General features: G+C 38.0%; 1 protein-coding gene across 3 annotated transcripts in view; it reads right to left on the bottom strand.

Moving 5' to 3' along the window:
- Nucleotides 1-583: 583 nt before the first annotated feature.
- The window catches only part of PAIP1 (poly(A) binding protein interacting protein 1), a 31742-nt gene continuing 7765 nt past the window's right edge, over nt 584-24560 (bottom strand). For all 3 annotated transcript variants that reach the window (XM_006729715.3, XM_081826081.1, XM_081826082.1), the window contains exons 3-11: nt 21269-21454; nt 17754-17866; nt 13082-13193; nt 11576-11701; nt 10193-10299; nt 9158-9275; nt 8313-8367; nt 4377-4470; nt 584-1771 (exon numbers count right to left, since the gene is read on the bottom strand). In XM_006729715.3, the coding sequence (XP_006729778.1) occupies nt 1678-1771; nt 4377-4470; nt 8313-8367; nt 9158-9275; nt 10193-10299; nt 11576-11701; nt 13082-13193; nt 17754-17866; nt 21269-21454 (1005 nt within the window). In that variant the 3' untranslated portion in view covers nt 584-1677. The remainder of the gene's footprint in view (nt 1772-4376; nt 4471-8312; nt 8368-9157; nt 9276-10192; nt 10300-11575; nt 11702-13081; nt 13194-17753; nt 17867-21268; nt 21455-24560) is intronic.

Consider the following 24560-nt stretch of genomic DNA (forward strand, 5'->3'; position numbering starts at 1 on the left):
CCTGTCCAAATCCCTAAACCACAGAACTCATGAGCATAATAAAATGCTTATTGTTTGAAGACATTAAATTTAGGTGGTTATTTAAACAGCCCTAGTAACTGGAACACATAATGATCCTGAGTACAGCAGTGATTGGTGACAATGAGCTAGTGGACAAAGCTGGATAGTTATTCACAAAGCAACCACAAGAAGTTTAAAGTATATTCAGTTATCATGTACTTGGCCCCTGGTCTAATGTACTCCCTCTTCCCCATACCCCTTCCCCCTCACCCCCAAGATTTACAATGAGCACAGTCTTTGGAGAACTGCAGATTAAAGTAATTATCCACCACATTACAGGAGCCATTTTGAAAAAAAGAATCCTATTACAAGTTCCAAAAACCCCAATTATATATATCCTTCCCTTTTACAATAAGGAATCTAAAGGTTAATGTTTTATATTTAATTTTTCCAACTAGACTTGTTACTGAATTCTTAACACACTGAATAGGACATCTTCTAGCATAGTTTGATTTCAAACACTTAATTTTATGACAAAGTTGAACAGAAATTCTTTAAAATATCAGGATACCACTCCAAAAACTTAAGAGGAAAACAAAACTATTTAAATTTTATTTTCAAAGTCTAACTTTAATCCAGACTGAACAAACAAGCTGAAAAGTGAGAAAGCTAACTGTATTAGCAGACACAGATGTACCAAATGTAAAACAGTGGGTTATTAACAGAACTATTTACATGCATATTTACAAGCAATCCTTTTGTACATAAGTTTTTAGTTAGCTGGAAAAAGGCTTTTGACATTAGGTACAAATATTTTTAAATAGGGCTGAGGTGGTACTGCATTATAGTAAAAGTATTAGAAAAGTGATCCTCAGGGTGTATCAATTATAAAGCAGGTGAAAACTTGAGTGACAAAGATCTAGTAAAATTCTCTAGTAAAAAAGTCAATGCAACTCATGCTACAAAATAAAAATGAAAGCCATATAAATAAAGCAGAATAATGTTCTAGGCTTTTGGGTAATGAAAAGTTGGGAGGTGAGTTGGGGAAGAACAATTCCAATAAATCCTAAGTGAAGAATCCTGGTTGTTTAGTTGGGAGTTTTAAGTTGTTTTTTTTTTTTTTTTTTAATGACATTTTAAAAGCCCTTGGTATCAAATAGCATCTGGATATGTAAATCAGTTGTTAATGATATATTCTAAGACTTTAGTACTAAAGATTTTCATGATTGTGATTCATACTTGAAACCCAATTCATTGAGACAATGTAAAACTAAATGAAAGCTATATACTCATCTAAAAAAGGATGCTACATTTTGCAATAATACATATTTCCAGGCTAAGACTTTTTCCCTCAAGAAAAGTAGAATTTAAAGGTTAAGCTTCTAACCAACTAGCAAAATTTACTTTCAACATTTCATTTATTTCAAAATTGATTTTATTGCAGCCAGAACAGTGGAATTAACTGTACATAATAAACTATTATATATATATACACATTTTAAGTTATAGGGAATAAAGTTTATTTTGGCAGACAGTGTTAAACAAAATTAAAGTTGCATACATTAGTAACATAACTCAACATCCTTAATTTGGTATAAGTGTGACACATTTTCCTGTGTTCTGCTAAATCACCATAACCTAAACTGCTTTATAAAACTGTTATGTTGAAATTTAGCTTTACTGTTTTCGCTTACGCTCTGATTCCAAACAAAACTTTTCATAAGCTTCTTCTATCTCTGGGTCCATCTCATCATCAATATCATCCAAGTATCTATGAAAGAAGTAAAGATGATTCATAAGTTTAACATTTTTCAATTCAGAAATATCTAAGATGCTAAGCCACCAAAAAAGTATGGTGATATAACTTTCTTAGACTGTTACAGAATGTAAGCACTTTTCAGAATTACATACATGTCAGTCCTCAGACAACCAAACGCTTAATCTGAGCAGTTACCTTTCACACTGGATTCTGAGTCTCTTGTGTTTGAAATTAAGCTTCTGTTATACTTTTAGACGTATGTTAAAAAAAAATTTAAGTTATCTCTACACCCCATGTGCGGCTCAAACCCACAACCCCAAGATCAAGAATCCCATGCTCTTCTGACTGAGCAGTCAGGCGCCCGACATGTTAAATTCTTAACCTAACCTAAAAGTGAATTCAAAGTCTCGACATATAAATTTGGGGGCTCAAGATTGATATTATTTTCATAAACTTACCTTAATCACACTATAGTTAGAACATAATTTCAGATATGCCATTCACCTCTAATAATGCAAAGTTTTATGTCTACTTTTTTTTTTTTAAGATATTATTTATTTGATAGAGATAGCACAAGCAAGGAGAGCGGCAGGGAGAGGGAGAAGCAGGCTCCCCACTGAGCAAGGAGCCCAATGCAGAGCTCGATCCCAGAACCCTGGGATCATGACCTCAGCTGAAGGCAACCAACTAAGCCACCCAGGCTCCCCTATTTTATATCTACTTAACATCAGAAATGGTATTCTTGAAATGACAATTTAGTCACATTCCATTTATCTGGAATCACTTTCATAACAAGAAGCTACCTTCGAGATCATCTATCTCAGAATTTTTCCAACTATTAGGTAGTTTAAAATGATGGAAAACAAAGCTTTCCACAGTTAAGTATGGGTAGAAAATTTAAAGAGCCCATTAAGGATTTAATATACATATTCTTACTGAATACCCATAGCCATCTTAAAAAGATAGGTACTACTATCATCTCCATTCTTTTTAAGTAATCTCTACACCCAACATGGGGCTTGAACTCACAACCCTAAGATCAAGAGTCACATGTTCTACTGACTGCACCAGACAGGCGCCCCATCATCTCCATTTTAGAGATAAAAGAAAAAAAGACTCTGGAAGGAGGTTAAGTAAATACTCTAAGATTTGGGTTAAATATGTAGCACAGCCAGAATCTGACTCCAAATCTTTTCCCTTTTCTACACTTTTCCTCTACAACATGTTGTCTGTATGTCTCCCCACCCCGCAATAATCCTTTCCACCTACATGTGACAAAACTATCTTGCCAATCCTACCAAATGCTGATGGGTCTTTTTGTCATTGTTCCTCCATTTCTAGTACAAGGCCATGTGTTGAAATGGCCATAAGTGTATCAGGGCAAGAGCATGTAATATTTACCAAGCAAAACTTCAGAGGACAATCTGAAATTCAATGCCAAGAACAGCTTGAACTTCCAGTGGTATACCCAGCAGGGCTGAACCTTTTTCTTATTGGGCTTGAGTCCTTACAACCCTATTTTTTTTTTTTTTAATTAAACTAGTATGTAAAAAAAATATGGTAACATTAGATCTCAAACAGACTTATAAATGTCACTAGATGGGGGAGAGAATAAAAGTGGTTCACTTTTTTAACCTACAACATACATGAGAGATGAAACGTAGGAAAAAATTAAGTCAGTTTTAATTTATTCCCTCTCCTCCACTTAGAAGAATACCTGAGTAACTGGTCCAAATTCACATGAACTGTTAAGAGAGCTGGGACCAAACCTCACAAGTTCTTGGTTCTTCTATAACTCAGTGTAATGCAATCTGATGGTAAGCGAGTAGCAAAAGTTTCTTTTATTACAAAGAATGGCAGGTAGGGATCGAGAGATGTGAATGGGACTATAACTTACACCTTCCCATCAGTCCAAACACTTAATGTAGTTATCAGCATTCTCTTTAATCTTTTTTTTTTTTTTTAAGATTTTATTTATTTATTTGAGAGAGAGAGAACGAGAGACAGAGAGCAGGAGAGGGAGGAGGGTCAGAGGGAGGAGAAGCAGACTCCCCGCCGAGCAGGGAGCCCGATGCGGGACTCGATCCCGGGACTCCAGGATCATGACCTGAGCCGAAGGCAGACGCTTAACCATCTGAGGCACCCAGGCGCCCCAGCATTCTCTTTAATCTTAATTCATCCTTTAAAACAGCTAAGATCTGAGTCTTTTACTGTCTGCCAGGAGGTGGTTCTAAGTATGTATGTATTTTCACCTAGTTCTCAAAGGAACTCAAGGAAGGGTCTACTATTTCTACTTTACAGATGGAAAAAACAGGCATAGAATTTGCCTAAGACCTTACAGTATTAGAGCTGAAGTGAATCTATTTTACAAAACTATACTTGAGTATACCACTATTTTAGTTTTTCCCCTTCAGATATATATACATTTTCAGAATCAGAGTTTATGTTTTCTAGTATGATTTCCTGAAAATTTTTGGTAAGCCATACATGTATACCATTGCAACACCATCAAATCAAAATGTGCATTCTTCATCTACCTTTTTCTAATCTAAACTCCATCTACAAACTATGGCCACAGAAATATCACCAAGAAAGTTAATAGCTAGGAAGAACTTACGGATCACCAGCCCCTGATAAATCTGTCCCATTTTCTTCATAATCTGGAAAAAAGTCTTCTCTTTCAAGTAACTCTTGATATTTCTCTTGGTAATCTATAAAAAAAATTGAAAAAAAGGTTGACAAAAAGTCATAAAATGGCCAGTTATCCTTAAAAATGACTTTTAATATTAGTTTTCATTTAAGTAGAGCCAGTGTTTAAATAGCAGGAAGCTTCCAGTTGCATATTTAATAGCTTTTACAAAACTTATATTCTAACTGGCTTGCTTTTGCCACCTGCGTGCTCATAAATCTTAACATTCCTCTAATTAATGTTGCAAATCAAGGCCACTGTGGATATACCATAGCCAACGTGTATGCCGCTTATACTCTCTGCTGCTTCTTTCCATAAGACAAAACATATCTATATAACTTGTTGGGAAAAAACATGTTCTTCCATATTCCTGTTCTTCCTTCCACAAGGAAGGATTTTAATCAAATAGCCCGGCCTCTGTTCCCCTTACTCTTTCCCGAGGAAGTCAAGTGAGCTAGTGGCTAGCAACTAACAGCCACTGGCCCATGTTTCTCAATCAGATTAGCTAACCTAGCAAAGGTTCTGAGCACAGGGGATTTTCTTTTCTTCCCTCAGAGACAGCTGGAAGGTAGCTATCTGATAAATGTTTCAGCTATACGAACTTTCCCTTGGTTGGGTTCTTCCAAGGCAATACGGGTAATTTTATAGCTCTCCATCTGCCAACTGTCTTAGGCAGAGTTACTGAGTATCTTTTAAGATTAGCATATCCATATGGAGTACTTATCTCTGAATAATAAAACAGATCAGTGTGTATTAAAACTAGTTACCTTAAAATTGGTTTCTTGTGAACAATAGCTACCTCAAATTTCAACAAGATAATTACATTAGACCGTGTTTTCCCCAAGATTGCCAGTCTCTATAAAACTTATTTCAGCTTAAAGGGTTGGTGATATTTTGACATCCAATTTTGGCAATTTGGAGACAATTTTAACTGCAGAACCTTTCTGCAACAAATACCTGGGGTAACAGATAAGACAAACATTCTTTTAAATGCACAGATGAGTTCAGAAAAAAGAAAATCAAGTCCCTTGATGACCAACAAAAAGGGAACTGAAAATCATACATACCTACTCTAGCCAGGAGGCTGGCAGACCACATGCTCTCAGTTAACAAAGGGGCTTGGATTTAAAAACCTACAGAAGTTCAGAAAGCAAGGTCTTGGGCCCATGTGAAACAGAGATGGAATTCATGCCCACGCCCACCTCTACCTACAAAAACCCGGGTCCTTCAAAGGGTGGATATCTCAAAAAAAGGTGGACCAGGAAAAAAACAAAATGGAAAACACTCTGGTGGCAAAGAGAGATAGCAAAGAAGCTTGCTGGTCTCTTCCTGGGTTTGAAGTAGAAACAACAGTACTCTGAAGAAATCGGTTCCTCAGAAAATTTGTAATAATGGGCCTAGACCTCAAATTTCTACTACCCACATAAAAAACCCTATGACAAGAAAATAAAAACTTGTTCCAAATCAGTTTTACCCCTGTGGCTCCTTGGCAGGAAAAGATGTTACTACAACCCAAGCCATAAGGAGTTTTCATGAAGAAAAACAAAAAAAGCAGTTAAAACATGAGAGCAGTCATAAAGGGCCACAATATGTATAACTTCAAATGGTTTAGAAAAGTGTGGACAGAACAAGTGATAAAGCAAATAGAATAAACGTTAACAAAGGGTACATGTGGGTAATGGGTGGATGGATGTTATTTGTACAATTTTTACTTTTGTAACTTTTCTGTAAGTTTGAAATCCTTTCCAAAAAAAGTTTAAGACCATTAAATATCAGATTGCAATTTAAAAAAAAGATCAAAATAAATTTTATGTGATCCTCAAAAATAACAGCAAGGTTAGAATTAAAAGAACAAAAATGTGAAACAAAAATAAGCATCTTTAGAAATTTCTGTAGACAGGGGCGCCTGGGTGGCTCAGTCGTTAAGCGTCTGCCTTCGGCTCGGGTCATGGTCCCAGGGTCCTGGGATCGAGCCCCGCATCGGGCTCCCTGCTCGGCGGGAGGCCTGCTTCTCCCTCTCCCACTCCCCCTGCTTGTGTTCCCTCTCTCGCTGTGTCTCTCTCTGTCAAATAAATAAAATCTTAAAAAAAAAAAAAAGAAATTTCTGTAGACAAAAGAACAAATAGGTTGAACAAATGAGACACAGATGAACAAAGAACCAAAACGATTCAAGGTAACTTTGAAGACTAAAAATCTGTCTTACCAGCCATAGCAAGATTTAAAGTAAAGCAGTAATTAAGACTGTGGTATTGGTATTAAGACAGACAAAAGATCCACATGCACAGACACAGACTAAGATACAAGTTAGAGAGGACGGACACGGTACACATCAGAGGGACTGCATTTTACTGAGGAGAGAGAATGGGTAACTCAACACCAGTTGCTGAGACAAGAGAACATGGAATATTTAAGTCCTACTACATCTATCACATAAAGATTAGCCAGATGGATTAAAGACCTCAATATGAAAAAGCAACAAAGACTTTTAGAAGAAAATGGAATTTGATGGTAATAAGGAAACCTTAGCCACTGAGAGCAGGAACAAGACAGATACAGTGACACGAAAACTCGAAGCTTCTATAGGATAAGACAAACATAATGGAAAGACAGCATATACTGGGAGAACCTCAGAGTCACTTTCTGGGCTATGTAAGGAATTACAAATCAGTTAAGAAACAAACGATCCAAGACAAGTATGGGCAAAGAACACAAACAGGCAATTCTTAAAAAAAAAAAAAATTCTTAAAGAAAAAACAACTGTCAATAGAAACATGAAAAGAAATTCATTATCACTAGTAAGGAAATGAAAGTTTACAATTTGGTACAATCTAACTGACAACAATAAGGTCTGGTAATAAGTGTTGCCATGGATGAGAAACAGGAATCCTCATGTTCTGCTGGGGGCATATCATGTGGTATAGTCAGACTGGAAAGCTGGTTAGCAACATTTAGTGAAGTAGAAGATGCAGGTACCCTACAATGTAGCAACTGTACTTCTTCACCCTGAAGAACCTCCTGCATGTGCACAAGGACTACTTAAAGAGTACAGCACTCTATAGTAAGGAGTGTGAGCCACCCAACCACCCTCAAGTAGGGACCTATAACCAGTGCTGTACTCTGAGTGCAGTATTATTTGGCATTTAAAACGAACCAACGTGCTTTTTATATTGAGTGTTTCATAATTTAAAGTTAAAAGTTAAGCAGTCCTTCTTTCCACCTCCTCTGAGGAACAGGAGGTGCCTGCTATCCAGAGTAAGCAAATGGGAAAATTCTGAACAATAAGCTTGTTATAATTTTTATCAACTGGGAAAATTTTCTCTTGCTCATACTGCAGTCCCATTTATCACAATTAAAGAAATCTTTCTATAAATGGCCCTTTTCTGGAAGGGGAAGTGTGCTGAGATTTAGATTTTAATTAACTTTGACCTACTGACTATTAATGAAACCCGTAATTCTTAGTATCTGCAAGTATTAACCCATAGTAACAAATGTTGTACTCTATGTAGTGACTAGAACCATCTTTCCCTTCTATTTTAACCACCTAAAGCTTACAGTATAAAAATGAAATATGAGAGAAAATATAAAACAAAAATGGTTGCATTTAATCAAGGGATTCCTCCAAAACCACTGTCAGGATGACAAGATACTATATACAGAGTCAGACTTTCCACTTGAAATGGTTCAAAGCGGTTGTCCCTGTCAAGAATATTCTATAGGAGATAAACATTTACAAACATTTACCCTGTATCTTAGAACAATGTGCCTGCTTCAAACAGTTACAGCTTTGTACCCGTGAGGGTATGGTTTTCTGTAACTCACTAGCTTACCAAGCAATGGGGGGCAAAGCACTGTGAGACAGCCTACCTGGGTCGGCCGCAGTGAAAGGAACACCGTCAGAGGTATAAAATGTTGGTTCATTCTAGGATGAATCAAAGTGATACAAATATGTAAGCATTTCAGAGTTTATTTTTTAAAGCACATTAATTAACGAAGCATGGCTGAGGTCACTCATCTGCACCTGATAATGCAAGATCACACAAAAAACTAGCTTCCTAATAGCCATTTTCATTTCATTGGGAAAGTCTATGGTTTTCAGATTTCTATTCTATTCTCTCAAGTTCCTGCGGCTGTAACCCTGCTGTCTAGTCTGTCACACTCGTGATGAACTGTTTTGTTGTGCACTGTGATTTAGCGTTGTGTCAGCTTATTTTGAGTTGTGGTTCTCCCCCCACCCCCCACCATTTTTTAAAGAATTTCCATGGCTGGGGTTATAGGAGCATTTCTCCATTGTTGTGTTAGGTTTGGTCATGTCAGGAGCTTCAGGGCATCATTGGCCTGGTGATCACTTTTATTTTCTTAATTTACTACAACATGCAAACTAAAAGTGTGAGATGCAGGCCTTTGGTTATAATTTCTCTGGAAAAACTTCCCACAATCCCACACTCAACTGAGTCCAAGCCTTATTGATTTCCCTTGCCACTGGATGGATCTTTCTCTAGTCCACGCTTTCCCTAGAGGATTCCATGTTTCTTCTCTATTTACCTGGCCTGATGGCTGCCATGTGACCCTACGCCAATGAAAAGAGTTACTGGCATTAAATTCTGAGAATACTTTTTTTTTTTTAAGAATACCTTTATGTACCTCATCTAGAAATTTCCAAAATTGGATCCAAGCAATAAACAAAACTTAAAATGTAAATGCTGGCATACCATAAAATAATTAGGATCATTTTCAGGTGTTGCTTCTCTGTACGTTGAAGTTGCGTGGACTCTACCCCAGTTACTTGACCGGAGTTCAACAAGCTTCAAGAGCATCTGTTTCACATCTCTGCAGACAAGTTGAAGAGGAGTTAAGGGTATCCACCAAAGTGTTGTTAGGCTCTAGAATACCACAGACTCCTAAAACCATGTTTCATAAATTTAACATGTACATCTAAGTGCTTTGATTTTTTAGGCATTTCCTATATTGACATAACATTTTTTTTTTTAAAGATTTTATTTATTTATTTATTTTGAGAGAGAGAGAAACAGCATGAGAGGGGAGAGGGTCAGAGGGAGAAGCAGGCTCCCCGCCGAGCCGGGAGTCCGATGTGGGACTCGATCCCAGGACTCCGGGACCATGACCTGAGCCGAAGGCAGTCGCTTAACCAACTGAGCCACCCAGGCGCCCTGACTTTTTTTTTTTTAAGCAGCCTTGAAAGTTGTTCCATCTGGGGTGCCTGGATGGCTCAGTCGGTTAAGTGTCTGCCTTTGGCTCAGGTCATGATCCCAGGGCTCCGGGATCAAGCCCCACATCGGGCACCCTGTTCAGCAGGGAGCCTGCTTCTCCCTCTTCTCCCTGTCTGTGCTCTCTCTCTCAAATAAAATCTTTAAAAAAAAAGTTATTCCATCTAACTGTGACTATATGGTTCTTAAAGGCAGTGCCTATCCCACATTTTTATGCCTCCAACTGGACTTAAAATTGTACCTCACCCAAGTATTTACTGAACAATTTAAAGTCTGAATCATTTTACTTTTCAATGGACTCCTATCTCACCACAGGAAAATCTTAACTTTTTCAATTTATAAACACAACTGAACAAAAAAAGCCAGGTGAGCAGAAGCCATAACTAAAATATTATACCTTTAAAGGAAATATTTCTGTAGGTCTGTAAGATTTCAATTCTTTCGATGATAGCATACATCACAGGTTAAAAAACAAGCCCCACAGAAAAAGAAATTGAGATCCACTGGATAGCTACCCACCTGCTGCAATTTGCATCTAGGACAACATTCTCAATTCTCTGAATGATTTCTTCCATATCAGTCTTTCCTTTCTCCTTCCAGGCATCTTCCAAAACTGACCCTGTCAACTAAAAAAGCAGGTTATCAGTAAAATAAGGGATTCAATAAAGTACAGAAATTCTTAAAAAAAAAAAAGTATTCATAGCAATTCAAGCATTCTTTAAAGAAAATGAATTTGGTAAGTTAAATACTCCCAATTATTCTCCACCATCTAACAGTCAGGAATCTCTATTTTTCCTGATTGAGAGAAATTAAAGCAGAACCTGAATCAGAGGTTTTATGTATCAATGACTATAGGGTATATTCCCCATGTAAGTTAGGCTATAAAATTTTAATCAACCTTTCGCTTTTTGAAATATACAAGTATAGAAGCTCTGAATTTAAAAAAAATAAAAAATACAAACTTCAGGGGGGGGAAAAAAAAGAGGTAAGGATATAAACCGGTAATTCATAGGAAAAAAATGGCTAACAAATGTGAAGAAATGCTTAAATTCACTAATGATCAGGAAAATGCAAAACAAGATTTTTGTTTTTACTCATTACCCATGACAAAACAAACCAGGATTGATTATATCCAGCACTGATAAGAATATGGGGAAAGCAGTATACTCATTCACTGTTGGTAGGACAACAACCAAACCACACACTGGTTTAGCATTTAGAAGGGAAATTTGACATTACTTCTCAAAATAAAGTATACTACGCTCACTGACCCACCAAATCTATGTGTAGGAATCGAACCTACATAAACAACTGCACATATAGAAACGAAGTTACTGCAGAAAGAGGTAAATCTTTTGTGACAAAGATCTAAGATATTTGTTAGATTAAAAGAGCAAGCCAAAAAGAGATTTTTTTGAGGGCACACATACATACATGGGAAAGGAAGGAAAGGAAATTTAGAGATGGGGGTGAAGGACTTCCATTTTTTGCTTCTAAATTTGGATTCTCGTATTTAAAAAAATCAGTACAGGGTAGCACGGGTGGCTCAGTTGGTTAAGAGTCCGAGTCTTGATTTTGGCTTGGGCCATGATCTCAGGGTCGTTGAGATTGAGGCCCATGTCAGGCTCTGTGCTCAGTGCGGAGTCTGCGTGTCCCTCTCCCTCTGCCCCCCGCCCCCAAATCCTGCTCATGCACTCTCTCTCCCCACAAAAAAATCTTAAAATCAGCACATACTGCTTTTCCAATATTTAAATTCAAGAGCAAAGCAAAATGTCAATATTTAACTTAAAGAAAAAAATTTAATCTTGAATTCACTCAACACTATACATACTTTCCTTCTTCTAAATCATATACGAATGGGGTAGAAAGATGAATTTTAAGACAAACATAAGTAAAACCTACCTTCAGTAATTTTACTGCACAAATTAAGTTGTCATCCATAGGATTAGAAAACAGAGCATTCAGCAACTCCCGAAGACCAACCTGAAGAATATCTGCTCTTGTAACCTGTCCATTTGTTCCCTTGATCTTTTGGGACAGAAGAAAATGAAAAGCAACCATGCCAAAATATTACAACAGATAAATAAATGGTCTAACGTCTTGGCAAAATAAGTGTTTTAAGTTAAACAATACAAAAATCAGAAATGCTCTTGTATCTTCACAAAATTATACTATTTTACATGTATATAGGACCTCTAATACAACTAGTAAACTACAGGTAAAATTTTCCATTTATCACACATAACATATGGTCAGGATAACCTAAGCCTCCTTTATAAATTACTGCTTCATAAAGCATTCTCTGGTCTATTAAGCTACCACCTTTTTTGGAACATGCAGCATTTTATTATTCTTTTTTATACTATTTAAAAATACTGTTTTGCATCAGAATCGTCTAAGTATCGTAGCTCTCCAGCCAGAAGAGCTGCAGTCTCAGGAGTCACACCTCATCTGTACACCCCCCACAGACATGGCATTATTACGTCCACATAGGAAACAACTGCATTCTTAGAATGACTCTTCATTTACAGCACATTTTAGGTGAATGCTCTTATTTTGGCTTATATAAAAATTAAACTGAAAGATTAATGCATGAAATTTTTAAAAAATTAAGTCCATCCAGGGACACCTGGCTGGTTCAGTTGGCATAGCATGTGACTCTTGATCTCAGGGTTGGGAGTTCAAGCTCCATGTTGGGCATGGTGCCTACTTAATAAAATAAAATCCCAATGCAAAAAAAAAAATAAGTCCATCTGTGGTAAAATGGGGTAGTAAATTAGGCACTAGATTGGACAGACCTTTTAGATGCACTGACTGAGATGCACATTTGATGGTGGATCTCATGGGTCTTTTCAGTGGTGTTTACGATTAAGTTTTCAAGTCAAAGTTAAAGGAGGTATAACCTATCTCTGGGATTAACTAGTCCAAGGAAAAAAAAAGGAAATCCATTACAAAGTAATATTCAGCACTAGATATTCTAGTGTCTCCCCCCCCCCCGCACCGCCCCACCCTTTCAACTCAAAGCTTTGTGTTCTGCAGAGTACGCTGCTTTTGAGCCACCATCTGAAAGTCAATATACGAAATGTGTGAATTCAAAAAAGGTATTACCTGTATTTCGAGAGCTTACACTTGCATGGAAACCATGGCTTTCCAAAAGTACACAGACTTTAAAATTCCCAGTAACCACTTCCCAACAGCCTCCCCGCAAACAGAAGAAACAAACATTATGGACATTCCATTAGAACGCAGGCACTAGCGTGAGCAGCCCCTAAGGCACTGTTTCTCTCTCCCTTCACCTGGTTTTATTTCACCCTTAATGTTGTCCAAGGATAATGTGAATACAAATTCCTTATCATGATCAGTTTACGTTCCCAGGCTTTGTCAGTACTTAAGAAAATTCCTCCTCACCTCCAGGTTAAGATAGAGCTCCCCCAGGAAGAGAACAAATGCGTGGAATCGTTTCCGAGTCACTTCGTCACCTTTTGCAGCTTGATCTTTAACTTCATATTCAGTCCGACATCTAATGAAGATACACCTTTTATAATTGCACACTGCTTTGTTTTGTGAACAAACAGGATGACCAGCTGTCGGGTTCGCAGTCCGCAAGCAATACAGAGACAAGTACCATGCACCAATGCCCTGACTTTCTGGAGTAAAAAGTGTTCCTGTCTATTGTAGAGACCAGAACAGGCATCATCTTTTTATACTAAGATTCCTAGTTGTAAGAAACTAACGGGTTTATTTTCAACTACTCTTATCAGATCAAGTTTGTAATCTGTTTAAGCAACATAGGTTTCATGAGGTTCATTGCATACTGGCGCCAAAAAGAAAGAAAATGCCTCACCTTTGTTTTATTGGCTTTTTGTCAAGAAAGCAATGTTTTGTATTTTTTTAAAGCATTGTTTTAACTCAAACTGTCTCTGTAAAATGTTCTATTCTGAATATATGAACTTTGAAACATATCTTTAAATATATATATAGATGGTCTCCAACTAAGCTGAAAATAAAATGAACTCTTATTAAGCCCATTATCCTTAATTTCCATTATACAAATCAGAGAAAAGAAGGGAAAGGTCCCCAACTGAAATTCACATAGAAACAGAAAGCAATTAGTTTGGTCTCAATATCCCAGAGACCAAAGGAGTCATATAACTTAGTTTCCCTTGCTTTATTTTCCCCCCGACTTGGCCCATCTGCCATCCTATAAAGTATCTAAAACCATCACCATAAACCTGTCATTGCCCATTTCAGTGAATTATGGTGTCAGCTGTTATTAAAAAGGATTTTTTAAGGGGCGCCTGGGTGGCTCAGTAGTTAAGTAGTTAAGCGTCTGCCTTCGGCTCAGGTCATGATCCCGGGGTCCTGGGATCAAGCCCCATATTGGGCTCCCTGCTCAGCGGGAAGCCTGCTTCTCCCTCTCCCATTCCCCTTGCTTGGGTTCCTGCTCTTGCTATCTCTCTGTCAAATAAATAAAATCTTAAAAAAAAAAAAAAAAGGATTTTTTAAATGTACTTTAAATGTTTACGTTCTTGGCGTTAAATATTTATCTTTATTGATAACGTGGTGAAAAAACTCAAGGAAAGTCATGTGTTTTGTAAAGCTGATTTTTGACAGTTCTGTTAAAGACAAAAGGAGGGATTTATGGAGACTGAATGGATTCCATGTATGAGGGACCAGTTTAGCTTCGCTTTGTAAAAAAAAAATAAGTAAATTTTTTAAGGAAAAAAGAAGTCACTGCTTACCAAGAATTTACCTTGGGTCAATCTGTGAATCATCCATAAACCCAGGATAATTTATGTCTATGTGGCCTATAGCTTACAAGCTATATTAAATGAGCAATATTTTCATTTGAATCAGATATAGTAAGTTATTTGTTACCGTCTAAACATTAATTTTTTTTTTTTTTTTAAGATTTTATTTGTGAGAGAGAGAGCGCACACATGCGTGAGAGCTCAAGCACAAGCAGGGGGAGCGCGAGGCAGAGGAAGAAGCAGGCTCCCAGCTGAGCAAGGAGCCCGATGAGGGACTCGATCCCAGGACCCCCAGATCATGAACCGACCCAAAAGCAGATGCTTAACCGACTGAGCTACCCAGGCATCCCTAAACATTAATTCCTCATCAGAAAAAAAAATTGGGATATCTATAAATGAAACACTCTGGCTAATAGAAAGGAAATTAATTAATGCCCATTTAGTTATCCAAGCACCTTATTGGCTACTCTCCCTTCACGACTTTATCGGTAGTTTTGATAAAATGACCTTTTTGTTTTATAAGTACAATGATTATTAGATTATACGTTAAGATATGTTCATTCAAGTGCAAAAGTAAATCCCTACCCCTGTATGTCATTAATTATCTAGATGAGAGGAACCTATACCTCTAAACTAACCCTTTTTAAATTAAAGATTTTTCAATTAGAAAGGCAATACATGCTTATTTCAGAAAGGTTAAAAAAACAGAAAAATATAAAAAACAAAGTCATAAAACCCAGAGATAACTGCTGTAAAGTAACTTTTCAAACTACATATATATTTAAGTTAATAGAATTATGCCCTGCTTTTTATTTGTTCAAGGACTAGCACTTCCATTAGTATCTTTGACAGTATTATAATATTATGGGAGCGCAGATGGGGTAGAGTCAGAAGAGACCTGGAAGAGTAGTTTTCAACCACGGCTAAAGTTCAATCACTTGGGGAGGTTTTAAAAAAAAACCGAGGCTCCACCTCAGTCCAATTACATCAGAATTCCCAGGAATGAGGACAGGGTCTCAGAGCCCTATTTTAAGTCTCTAGAGTGACTTTAAGGCACAGCCAGAGGTGAGCAGCTCAAGGGAAAAGCAGCCAGCCTTTCTGCCATGCTACCTCCCAGAAGTACCCACTTTCACACCTTTCTAGGAGCTATACATCTAGATAAGGTTAAATAGCTTTTCAGAACTTTGTCATTTATATTTTTCCAAGTTTTACCTATTCAAAGACATTCCAAATATTTCTATTAAAATACTGGTCTTCTGGGGCGCCTGGGTGGCTCAGTCGTTAAGCGTCTGCCTTCGGCTCAGGTCATGATCCTAAGGTCATGGGCTCAAGCCCTGTGTTGGGCTCCCTGCTCAGCAGTGGAGTCGGCTTCTCCCTCTCCCCCTGCTCATGTGTGTGTGCGCAAATGCTCTCTCTCAAATAAAATCTTTAAAAGTAAAAAAAAAATTTAAAAACTGGTCTTTTTAAAGGCTCCTGGGTTGGGGGCGCCTAAGTGGCTCAGTCGTTAAGCGTCTGCCTTCGGCTCAGGTCATGGTCCCAGGGTCCTGGGATCGAGCCCCGCATCAGGCTCCCTGCTCCGCGGGAAGCCTGCTCTCCCTCTCCCACTCACCCTGCTTGTGTTCCCTCTCTCGCTGTGTCTCTCCCTGTCAAATAAATAAATAAAATCTTTAAAAAATAAAAAATAAAAAATAAAGGCTCCTGGGTGGCTCAGATGGTTAAGTGTCTTGTCTGCCTTTAGCTCAGGTCACAATCCCAGGGTCCTGGGATTGAGCCCCGTGCTGGGCTCCCTGCTCAGGGGGAGGCCTGCTTCTCCCTCTCCCTCTGCCCCACCCCCTGCTCATGCCTTCTCTCCCCCCCCCATAAACAAAGAGAATCTTAAAAAAACAAACAAACAAAAACTGGTCTTTTTCTTACTCATTCCTAAGAGGTCCCTCTTTTCATATTAGAGCTCATTGCCATGTGTTATACATTTCCCTAATTTTTCTTTACTTCATATAAATTTATGACCCCTCCCAATATTATAATCTATATGTAATTAGGTTTAATCTCTTGTTTTAGGATTTGTGGATATCATGTCTTGCTTAAAAGGGCTTTAGCAACCTAAGATTTAACTGTCAATTTCTCTTAGTATTTAGTGTTGCACTTTTAAGTTTTTTATAGATTTGAAATATATTTTGGTGTAAAGAGAGAGGAACCCATCTTTGTTTTCTCCCCCAACGAATGGCTAGCCAGTTGTGTCAGCAGCACTATTTACCCTTTACATACATATTTGGAGTATCTCCATCAAAAGCTTAATTTTCAAGTGTCTCTGGAGTCTACTTTTGGGATCTTTATTCTGTTCCAGTGCAGTTTAACCACATGATGGAATACTTTGCAACCACTGAAAGTATCTTTAAAGAATTAATGGACCAACTATAATAAACTCGAAGGCAACCTTGTTATTGAATAAAACAGCTCCCATAAGAAAATTAGTTTCCCTAAATTAGCTTTTGAATTCAAGGTCATGTCGAAAATAATACCAAAAAGATTCATGAAATTTCACACACAGATTCTAAAGTTCATTGGAGAAAAGCAGCATGCAAGAATAGCAAAGGAGATTCTACCCAAAAAATGTGGGAGGGGTCCAACAGTACTATATTTAAAAATTAGAGCTTTTTAGTAGTATCATAATAAAATAGGAATAGAACAAGTGATGAAAAGAATATAATGAAACTCTAGAATCAAAATCCAAATGTAAGGATGTAGTGTGATAAAGGGAGCAGTTCAACTCAATAAAGAAATGGATCATTCTAAAAAGTGGTATGGGAAAAACTAGTTCAACATGTGGCAATAAATTAGAACCTACTCAAACCAAAAGTACAGATGTAACTAAGAAATATGTAAGTGGGAGATTTTTAAGATCTTGGGAAATGAAAGGCCTTCTAAGCACAAAACCAAAGGCAGAGGGCACCTGGGTGGCTCAGTCAATTAAGCGTCCGCCTTCGGCTCAGCTCACGATCTCAGGGCCCCACATCGGGCTCCCTGCTCAGTGGGGAGCCTGCTTCTCCCTCTCCCTTTCCCTCTGCCACTCCCTCTGCTTGCGCTCTCTCTCAAATGAATAAATAAAAATCTTAAAAAAGAAAAAACCCAAAGGCAGAGATCATTACAGAAAAAAAAAGACCGATATGTGGGACTATAAATTTTTAACAGCATATACTAGAATACAAACAATGGTCCACCCTACCTTCCCCTGCAACCTTCTATAATGTACAGTCTTTAGAAGAGAGGAATGGTCAAATTCTAGTAGGTCTAAAAGTAGCTTTCCTTTAATTTCATATATTCACACTGACCTTTGAAGCAGCAACTGACGAAAGTTGCCGCTCTGTGGGCTAATTGTCAGATGATGGGACAGGTAATTACACAGGCGAGCTCCCATGTAAGAGAAATTTGGGATAGATGTGGCCTTTCAAAAAGAAAAAAACTTTTTTAGGACACAAATACATTGTTCTTAATGCAAATACTTAACAGCAACGTTCTAAAGAAGAAAACATTTCCTCCCCTAAAACTGACCACACTGTACAAATGTACAAGTCTTTTTTAGTTGTTAGGCATAAAGAAATTAACTCTCCCTCCCAACTTTACACCAAGAACAAGAACAAAGGAAAAATTTTGAGTTCTCCCCATCATTTACCTGAGGTCACCAAAAGCAAATAGACAAGACCTCTTTATACTAACCAATTTTTGCATAAGACAGGTGCATGTACCCAGTTGCATAGTGCTAATTATGAAAAGAGTATTTGCCAAACGATTGTTCTGTGGTCTTTTTCAGGGACAGACTGGCACAGACTTTGGCATCTAGCAGTCCAGAGCAAGATTCCCAGGCCTGCACTGAGACCTTGGACATCACTCAACCTCCCTGGGCTTCCATTTGATTCCTAAAAGAAGTGATAAATGGTACCTGGTACAAGAGATTAACACTTAAAGAATACTCCAAACATACTTGGGGGTAAAGCAGAAATAAAGATAAGCTATTCCAAAAACTAAGACCATGAAAAAACACTACATATCAAAGATAGTTTGATATAGCCAAAACAGTACTCAGGAAGTTTTAACTTTAATTGTAGTTTTTAAAGAATAGTAGAGAACACAGTTCACTACCTAATATTAGGTAGCATATTAAAAGGTAAAGGGACCTGACCAAGGTTACAAAGATAGTAGCTAACCATAATCTAGATATAACAAATGGCCTGAGGCCTCTCTGACCCTTTGCTGGGTCTACTTACCAGCTGTGGTAACCTTAGCCAAGTCCCTTAACCTCTGTTAAGATATGTATAAAATAAGGGATAAAAGTAATATCTTCAACCATGGAGGATTAAACGAGTTAATTACATGTCAGGTGTTACCTAGCATGTAGAAAATACTTCATAATTACTAGGTCTTTTTATTTCTGATTATTTCCTTGCTTGCAAAGACAACAGACTGGTTTCTCCTGAGATCATTCATGGATGTGTATCTGGTACCACAGAAGACTTGAAATTCAAAAATCATCCTTTTCCCATTATGGGCATTGCCTGTTTTCCTTTAGTTTACTTTTAAAATTATCACGCACAACTTAAAGACAAGAAGTTCTACAAGGCTTGTTATTAAAATTTCATACTTCCCCACTATACCTCAACTTCACTCCCATGGACAACCATTTTCAATTCCTTCAGCTGAAAATCAGGTTTCAACCTCTGTATCTCCATGCTTTGTGATTTCAGTTTGGACATTATTTCTTACTAGTTTCCCTCCATGGACAAGGAATATCCAGCTTTCACCTTGCTTACCCTCACTCCTTTCCACTATTTGCCAATCTTTCCGCCTACCAACATGGTCATACTATGATTTGATTAGTTATATGTTTCCTTTTACAGCTGGACCATGTAATATATGGATTTCTACTTTCTTGCACAACTTTGTTTTCCCTGGACTTAAATTTTCTCTACTCTGTTCTTTACTTACATCTTATTGATTTACCCCTAAACTCGTAAGTTCCCAAGTTTCTTCTTAATACATTCAAACACAGCAATTATGCTCATCTTACCAGGGAATCTTGCCTGGAGCCTTCTGCCCTACTCCAGTGAAGCCCGGCTATTGTCTTGGGATCTCCTTTCACTACCATCTAGATAATCCATTTAGCCATTCCTATAAAATTCTGTTTTCTAGTTTTTACATCTTCATCTCTGGCTTAATTTCCTCTTTTTGGTGGAGTACTTCCCTTCAATAACTTCTCAAGAAGGGTTGTAATAAAACTTCAAACCAGATACTCAGTGCAAAAAGATGTAGAGGGTCTAGTTTTTGGGGGGTTTTTTATTTGTGTTTTTGTTTTATTTTGTTTTGGGGGGGTTTTTTTGTTTAATATTTTAAAGCTATCCTTTTAGTGTCATTCCATTCTTGTCCTAGAGTCTTTCAGAGATTCCACACAGTAAATCAGGGTGATTTTCAACTTTCCCCACTGGCTTGGAATTCAAATTTTTTTTTTAGATCTGCCCACCTGCTTTCTAGTCTCTAAGACTGGTACTTTAATCTCTTTCCCTCATGTCAGTCCCTACAGGGTTCTGGCTTCTTAAAATCCCCTTCATTTTTGTAGTGGTATTTGGGGAGGAATCAAAGTTGAATATGTATGTTTAATTGCCATTTTTATAACAGGTCTTCTTTTGTTAGTTGCTAGGAGTAAATCCCCCAATGAAATTTAAGAACTGTTGGTGAATCTGTGTATCACTGACACAGAATATTGATAAATAGGGAGTACATATTTGAAGAACTGGCTTTGAGACAATCACAGAAACTAGTTTGTTACATTACAGCCCTGAAGACTAGAACCAGGCAGCCTACGAAGAGCTGAAACTGAAGAGAAGAGAAATCAGAAAAGCACTAACAATTTCTCCATTTTCTTCTCATATTCCTTTGCAATCCATTTAGAGGCCAAAAGTAGGTATCAGGACAAATGGAGCAATTCTATACTCCTAAAACCTCAAGCATGTCCAGAAACCTGAGAGTTGGACAGGTAATACTGGGGTCCAGTAACTATCCAGAACAAGCTGTGAAAGTAGTCAAATGAAACACTAGGTAGGATGAAAATTACCTACTATCATAATCACCCTTCCACATATTCCAAATTCAAGTTGCTCTTTCAGCAATGACTTAAAGAACACTTAAGTTTCTATTTCTATTTATCTCCTACTGTTTTTGGTCAGTTTCAAACAGTGCCCTTAAATCTGTCTTCAAAATCCAGTGTTGTCTATCTCCCCCACTGAAAATAGCATTAATGTGTCACAGACCAATACGCTAGGATCAAACCTAAATTTTCTGTGAACAATCTAGACAGACAGACTTATGGAATTAAGATGTAAATCCTCGGAAATTTAAAATAAACATAAATGTTAAGACTCAAGACAGTGTTTTGTGGTCTAGCTTTTTTTTGGGGGGGGGGTGCTCCTTTGTGAGGATGAAGGAAGTTCTCCCATTGATTTTTTTTTTCCTCCCCTACTCCAAAAGTGCTATATAATTTGATACCGAGGAAAACAGAATTGCACTCTGTGTACTGTTAATTTCAGATCCTGTAAAAACATATACTTACCTAGCCTCCCTCATAAATGTCCAACATTCCTTCCAACTGCCTGTACAGAGCCTTGAATCTCCAGTCTGGCTCTAGCCCCTAGATCCCCAGCTACAGGAATTTCATACAACAGAGACTTAAAAGCTCCCATGAACCATAAAAAGTTAAGAAGCATGGAGGCCAGTGAACATGAACGTGTAGGAGCAACCACCACCCCTGGGCTTCAGGAAGCTATCTGATGATCACCTGCGGCATCAGCCAACCTACCTGTTGATAGATGAGTTCTACAAGTTCTTGCAAAGCATCATCTGTTGTAACCCAGCCATTCAGGGTCTCTGCAAACTGTTCAATTTCAGTTTCAAAACTGCCAGGCTGCTCTGTAAGATGATTCAAAAAATCCTGAACATATTCTGATAGAGTAGGATAATCCTCACAACCATCTTCATAGGATTCCTATAGATGAAAAGTTTTAAAAAAATGTTTTAATCCATGCAACGGGCTAAAATAAACCTGAGGCAGCTTTAAGGTGAGTAGTCTCTAGCACAAATGATTCTTCACATGATAAAATTTGTTATTTTCCTCAATAAAATTAAGCCCACTGAATCATTCTTCCTCGCCCAATGGCCAACGTGTTACATTATAGCAGAAGGACTCCATCTAACTGGGTAGGAAATTGTCTTTTCATTCTGGCAGATTTACAAGACAACCGAGAAAATTTAAACCAATATTTCACTATAATACGGACATCAAAATTTTGATCTATTTATGGGTATAACATCTGAGATCTGCTTCAAAGTGGGAAGGAAGAAGGGGCCAGGGATAATAGAAACAAGAATGGCCACAGGTAGCTAACTGTTGAGGCCATGGGGATTCATTATACCCTTCTCGTACCTTTTTTTTTTTTTTTTTTTAAAGATTTTATTTATTCATTTGAGATACAGAGATAGAGAGAGAGAGAAAGCATGAACAGGGAGAGAGGGAGAGGGAGAAGCGGGCTCCTCGCTGAGCCAGGAGCCCGATGTGGGGCTCGATCCCAGGACCCTGGGATCATGACCCAAGCCGAAGGCAGACGCCTAACCATCTGAGCCACCCAGGCGCCCCCCTTTTTCGTACTCTTAAAGGTATTTGAGAATTTCTATATTGGGGAGGAAAAAAAGCTAGTAAGACTTGTCATCTGTTAATCCCCAAAGACAGTGAAATATATATAGTTAAGGGACTATAACATTTCCCCATAGTACATTGTGGCAGACTGCTATATCCAGCCTTCTAGCCAACCTTGACTGGAGTAGTTTCCAGCTAATGTTTTACCACTATCACCTTTGGTAGTTCCCAATTTTTTAATTAATGGCTGGAGGCTGAACAGGGGGAGGACTGCAAAAGGTATCAGATTATCAACCCTATACTTGCAATGCCTGGAATACTAACCAAGCATTCTGAAATTTACTTAACAGTTATAATTTAATAATAACTATATTACTGATGAAAGTTACCCTTTTCCAAAGGAGTCAAATGAGAAACCACATGAAAGAATTATGACCATAATATAAAAGCATTTTATGAAGGGGTTAAGTTCTAAAGCCAGTGAGTGCATAAAGAAAAAATAAAATCACACCCAGTCCAAATTCCCCTTAGGAAAGCTCCATATTAGATGAATACACAATCTTAGTAGAAAGGCTAATCCAACCAGTTGGTCCTACTATTTTTTCAGCTGACCACCACTTAGAGGCCATGTTATGCAGTTTTTATGTATTTCCAGACATTAAAGTGATACTACTTACCATGACAAACTGCATGTGCTATCACAGGCACTAAGGAAATAGAACCAACTGCAGGAAGAGCGGACTCATGTGCCTGTATCATGCTCACAGTGTTTGCTGAGTGGAACAGGTAAACGGACAGATTAAATGTCTAAGCTCAAAACTGAATCCAAATTAAATGACTCCACTCTAAGGGCGCCTGGCTGGGTCAGCTGGTAGAGCAAGGGACTCTTGATCTCAGGGTCCTGAGTTCGACCCCTACACTGGCTACAGAGATTACTTAAAAATAAAAATTTTTTTTTTTTTTTAAAGATTTTATTTATCTATTTGACAGAGAGATAGACAGAAGAGCACAAGCAGAGGGAGTGGCAGAGGGCTAGGGAGAAGCAGGCTCTGCACTGAGCAGGGAACCCGATGCGGGACTCGATCCCAGGACCCTGAGATCATGACCTGAGCCAAAGGCAGACGCTTAACCATCTGAGCCACCCAGGCGCCCCAAAAATAAAAATTTTTTAAAAGACTCTAAAATAGGGGCGCCTGGGTGGCTCAGTTGGTTGAGCAACTGCCTTCGGCTTAGGTCATGATCCTGGAGTCCCTGGATCGAGTCCCGCATCGGGCTCCCTGCTTGGCGGGGAGTCTGCTTCTCCCTCTGACCCTCCCCCCTCTCATGTGCTCTCTCTCATTCTCTCTCTCTCAAATAAATAAATAAAATCTTAAAAAAATAAAAAAATAAAAAAAATAAAAGACTCTAAAATAAATTAACATTGACGAAATTCAAATTTATTCATCATAAACATTACAGCTATGTGACAGAGAATTAAATGAGTTAATGAGTAAATGCCCCTGGACCAGTGAATAGCACACAGTAAGGCATTAAGTCAGCAAATCTTTACATTTCTGGGAAAATACTAAAACATATTCCAATGCCATAGCTGTGTTCTCATACCTAAAGGATCATATCTAAAAGCATCTAAAAATAAAAAGCTATGCTTCTTGGTATGTAGGATGATACTCTGATTAATGAGCTAATAGCCACCAATTGCCTGTAAAATATGGGACAGTCACTTTAAGAGCTCTGCAAGGCTGCCTCAATCCCAAAAAACTCTGAAGCAAGCATTACTGTTCCCTGTGCACAGATGGAAGAAATGAGCACAGAGCAGTTAAGTCACTTTGGTTATTCATTCAAAACCCTTCACTGAGTGCCTGCTAAGTGCCAAATACTGTTCCAGGTGCTGGGGGTACGGTCTTGGCATGAATAAAGGAAACAAAGTCCCCCTCCAGTGGAGCTTATCTTCCATCACAGAAGACATCATTCAGATCTTAGAATATACTAAGAAAAAAAAATGGGCTGAAACTAATGTAACACTGTATATTAACTATACTGGAATTAAAATTTTTAAAAATAAGAACAGAGGGACGCCTGGGTGGCTTAGTTAAGCGTCTGCCTTCAGCTCAGGTCATGATCTAAGGGTCTTGAGATCGAGCCCCACATTGGGCTTTCTGCTCAGCATCAGAGTCCACTTCTCTCTCTCTGATCTCTCCCTCTGTGATCTCTCTCGCTTTCTGTCAAATAACTAAAATCTTAAAAAAAAAAAAAAAAGGAAAAAATGGGAAGAATTCTGAAGAATTAACATCTAATCTGAGAAAAAAGAAAAAAATAAAACCAAAAAACCCAGTCCTACAAATACCTAAGGAGAGAGAGTCTATATAGTAGGCTCAAGAAGCACGTAGGCCCCAAGGAGATAGGTGCTTACCTGACACCTTTGAGAAAGAAAAGCCAGAACACAGAAACTGAAGATGGG

This window comes from Leptonychotes weddellii, chromosome 7 (assembly GCF_054177405.1).
Source record: "Leptonychotes weddellii isolate Sample4059 chromosome 7, ASM5417740v2, whole genome shotgun sequence".
In the NCBI taxonomy this organism is placed as follows: Eukaryota; Metazoa; Chordata; class Mammalia; order Carnivora; family Phocidae; genus Leptonychotes; species Leptonychotes weddellii.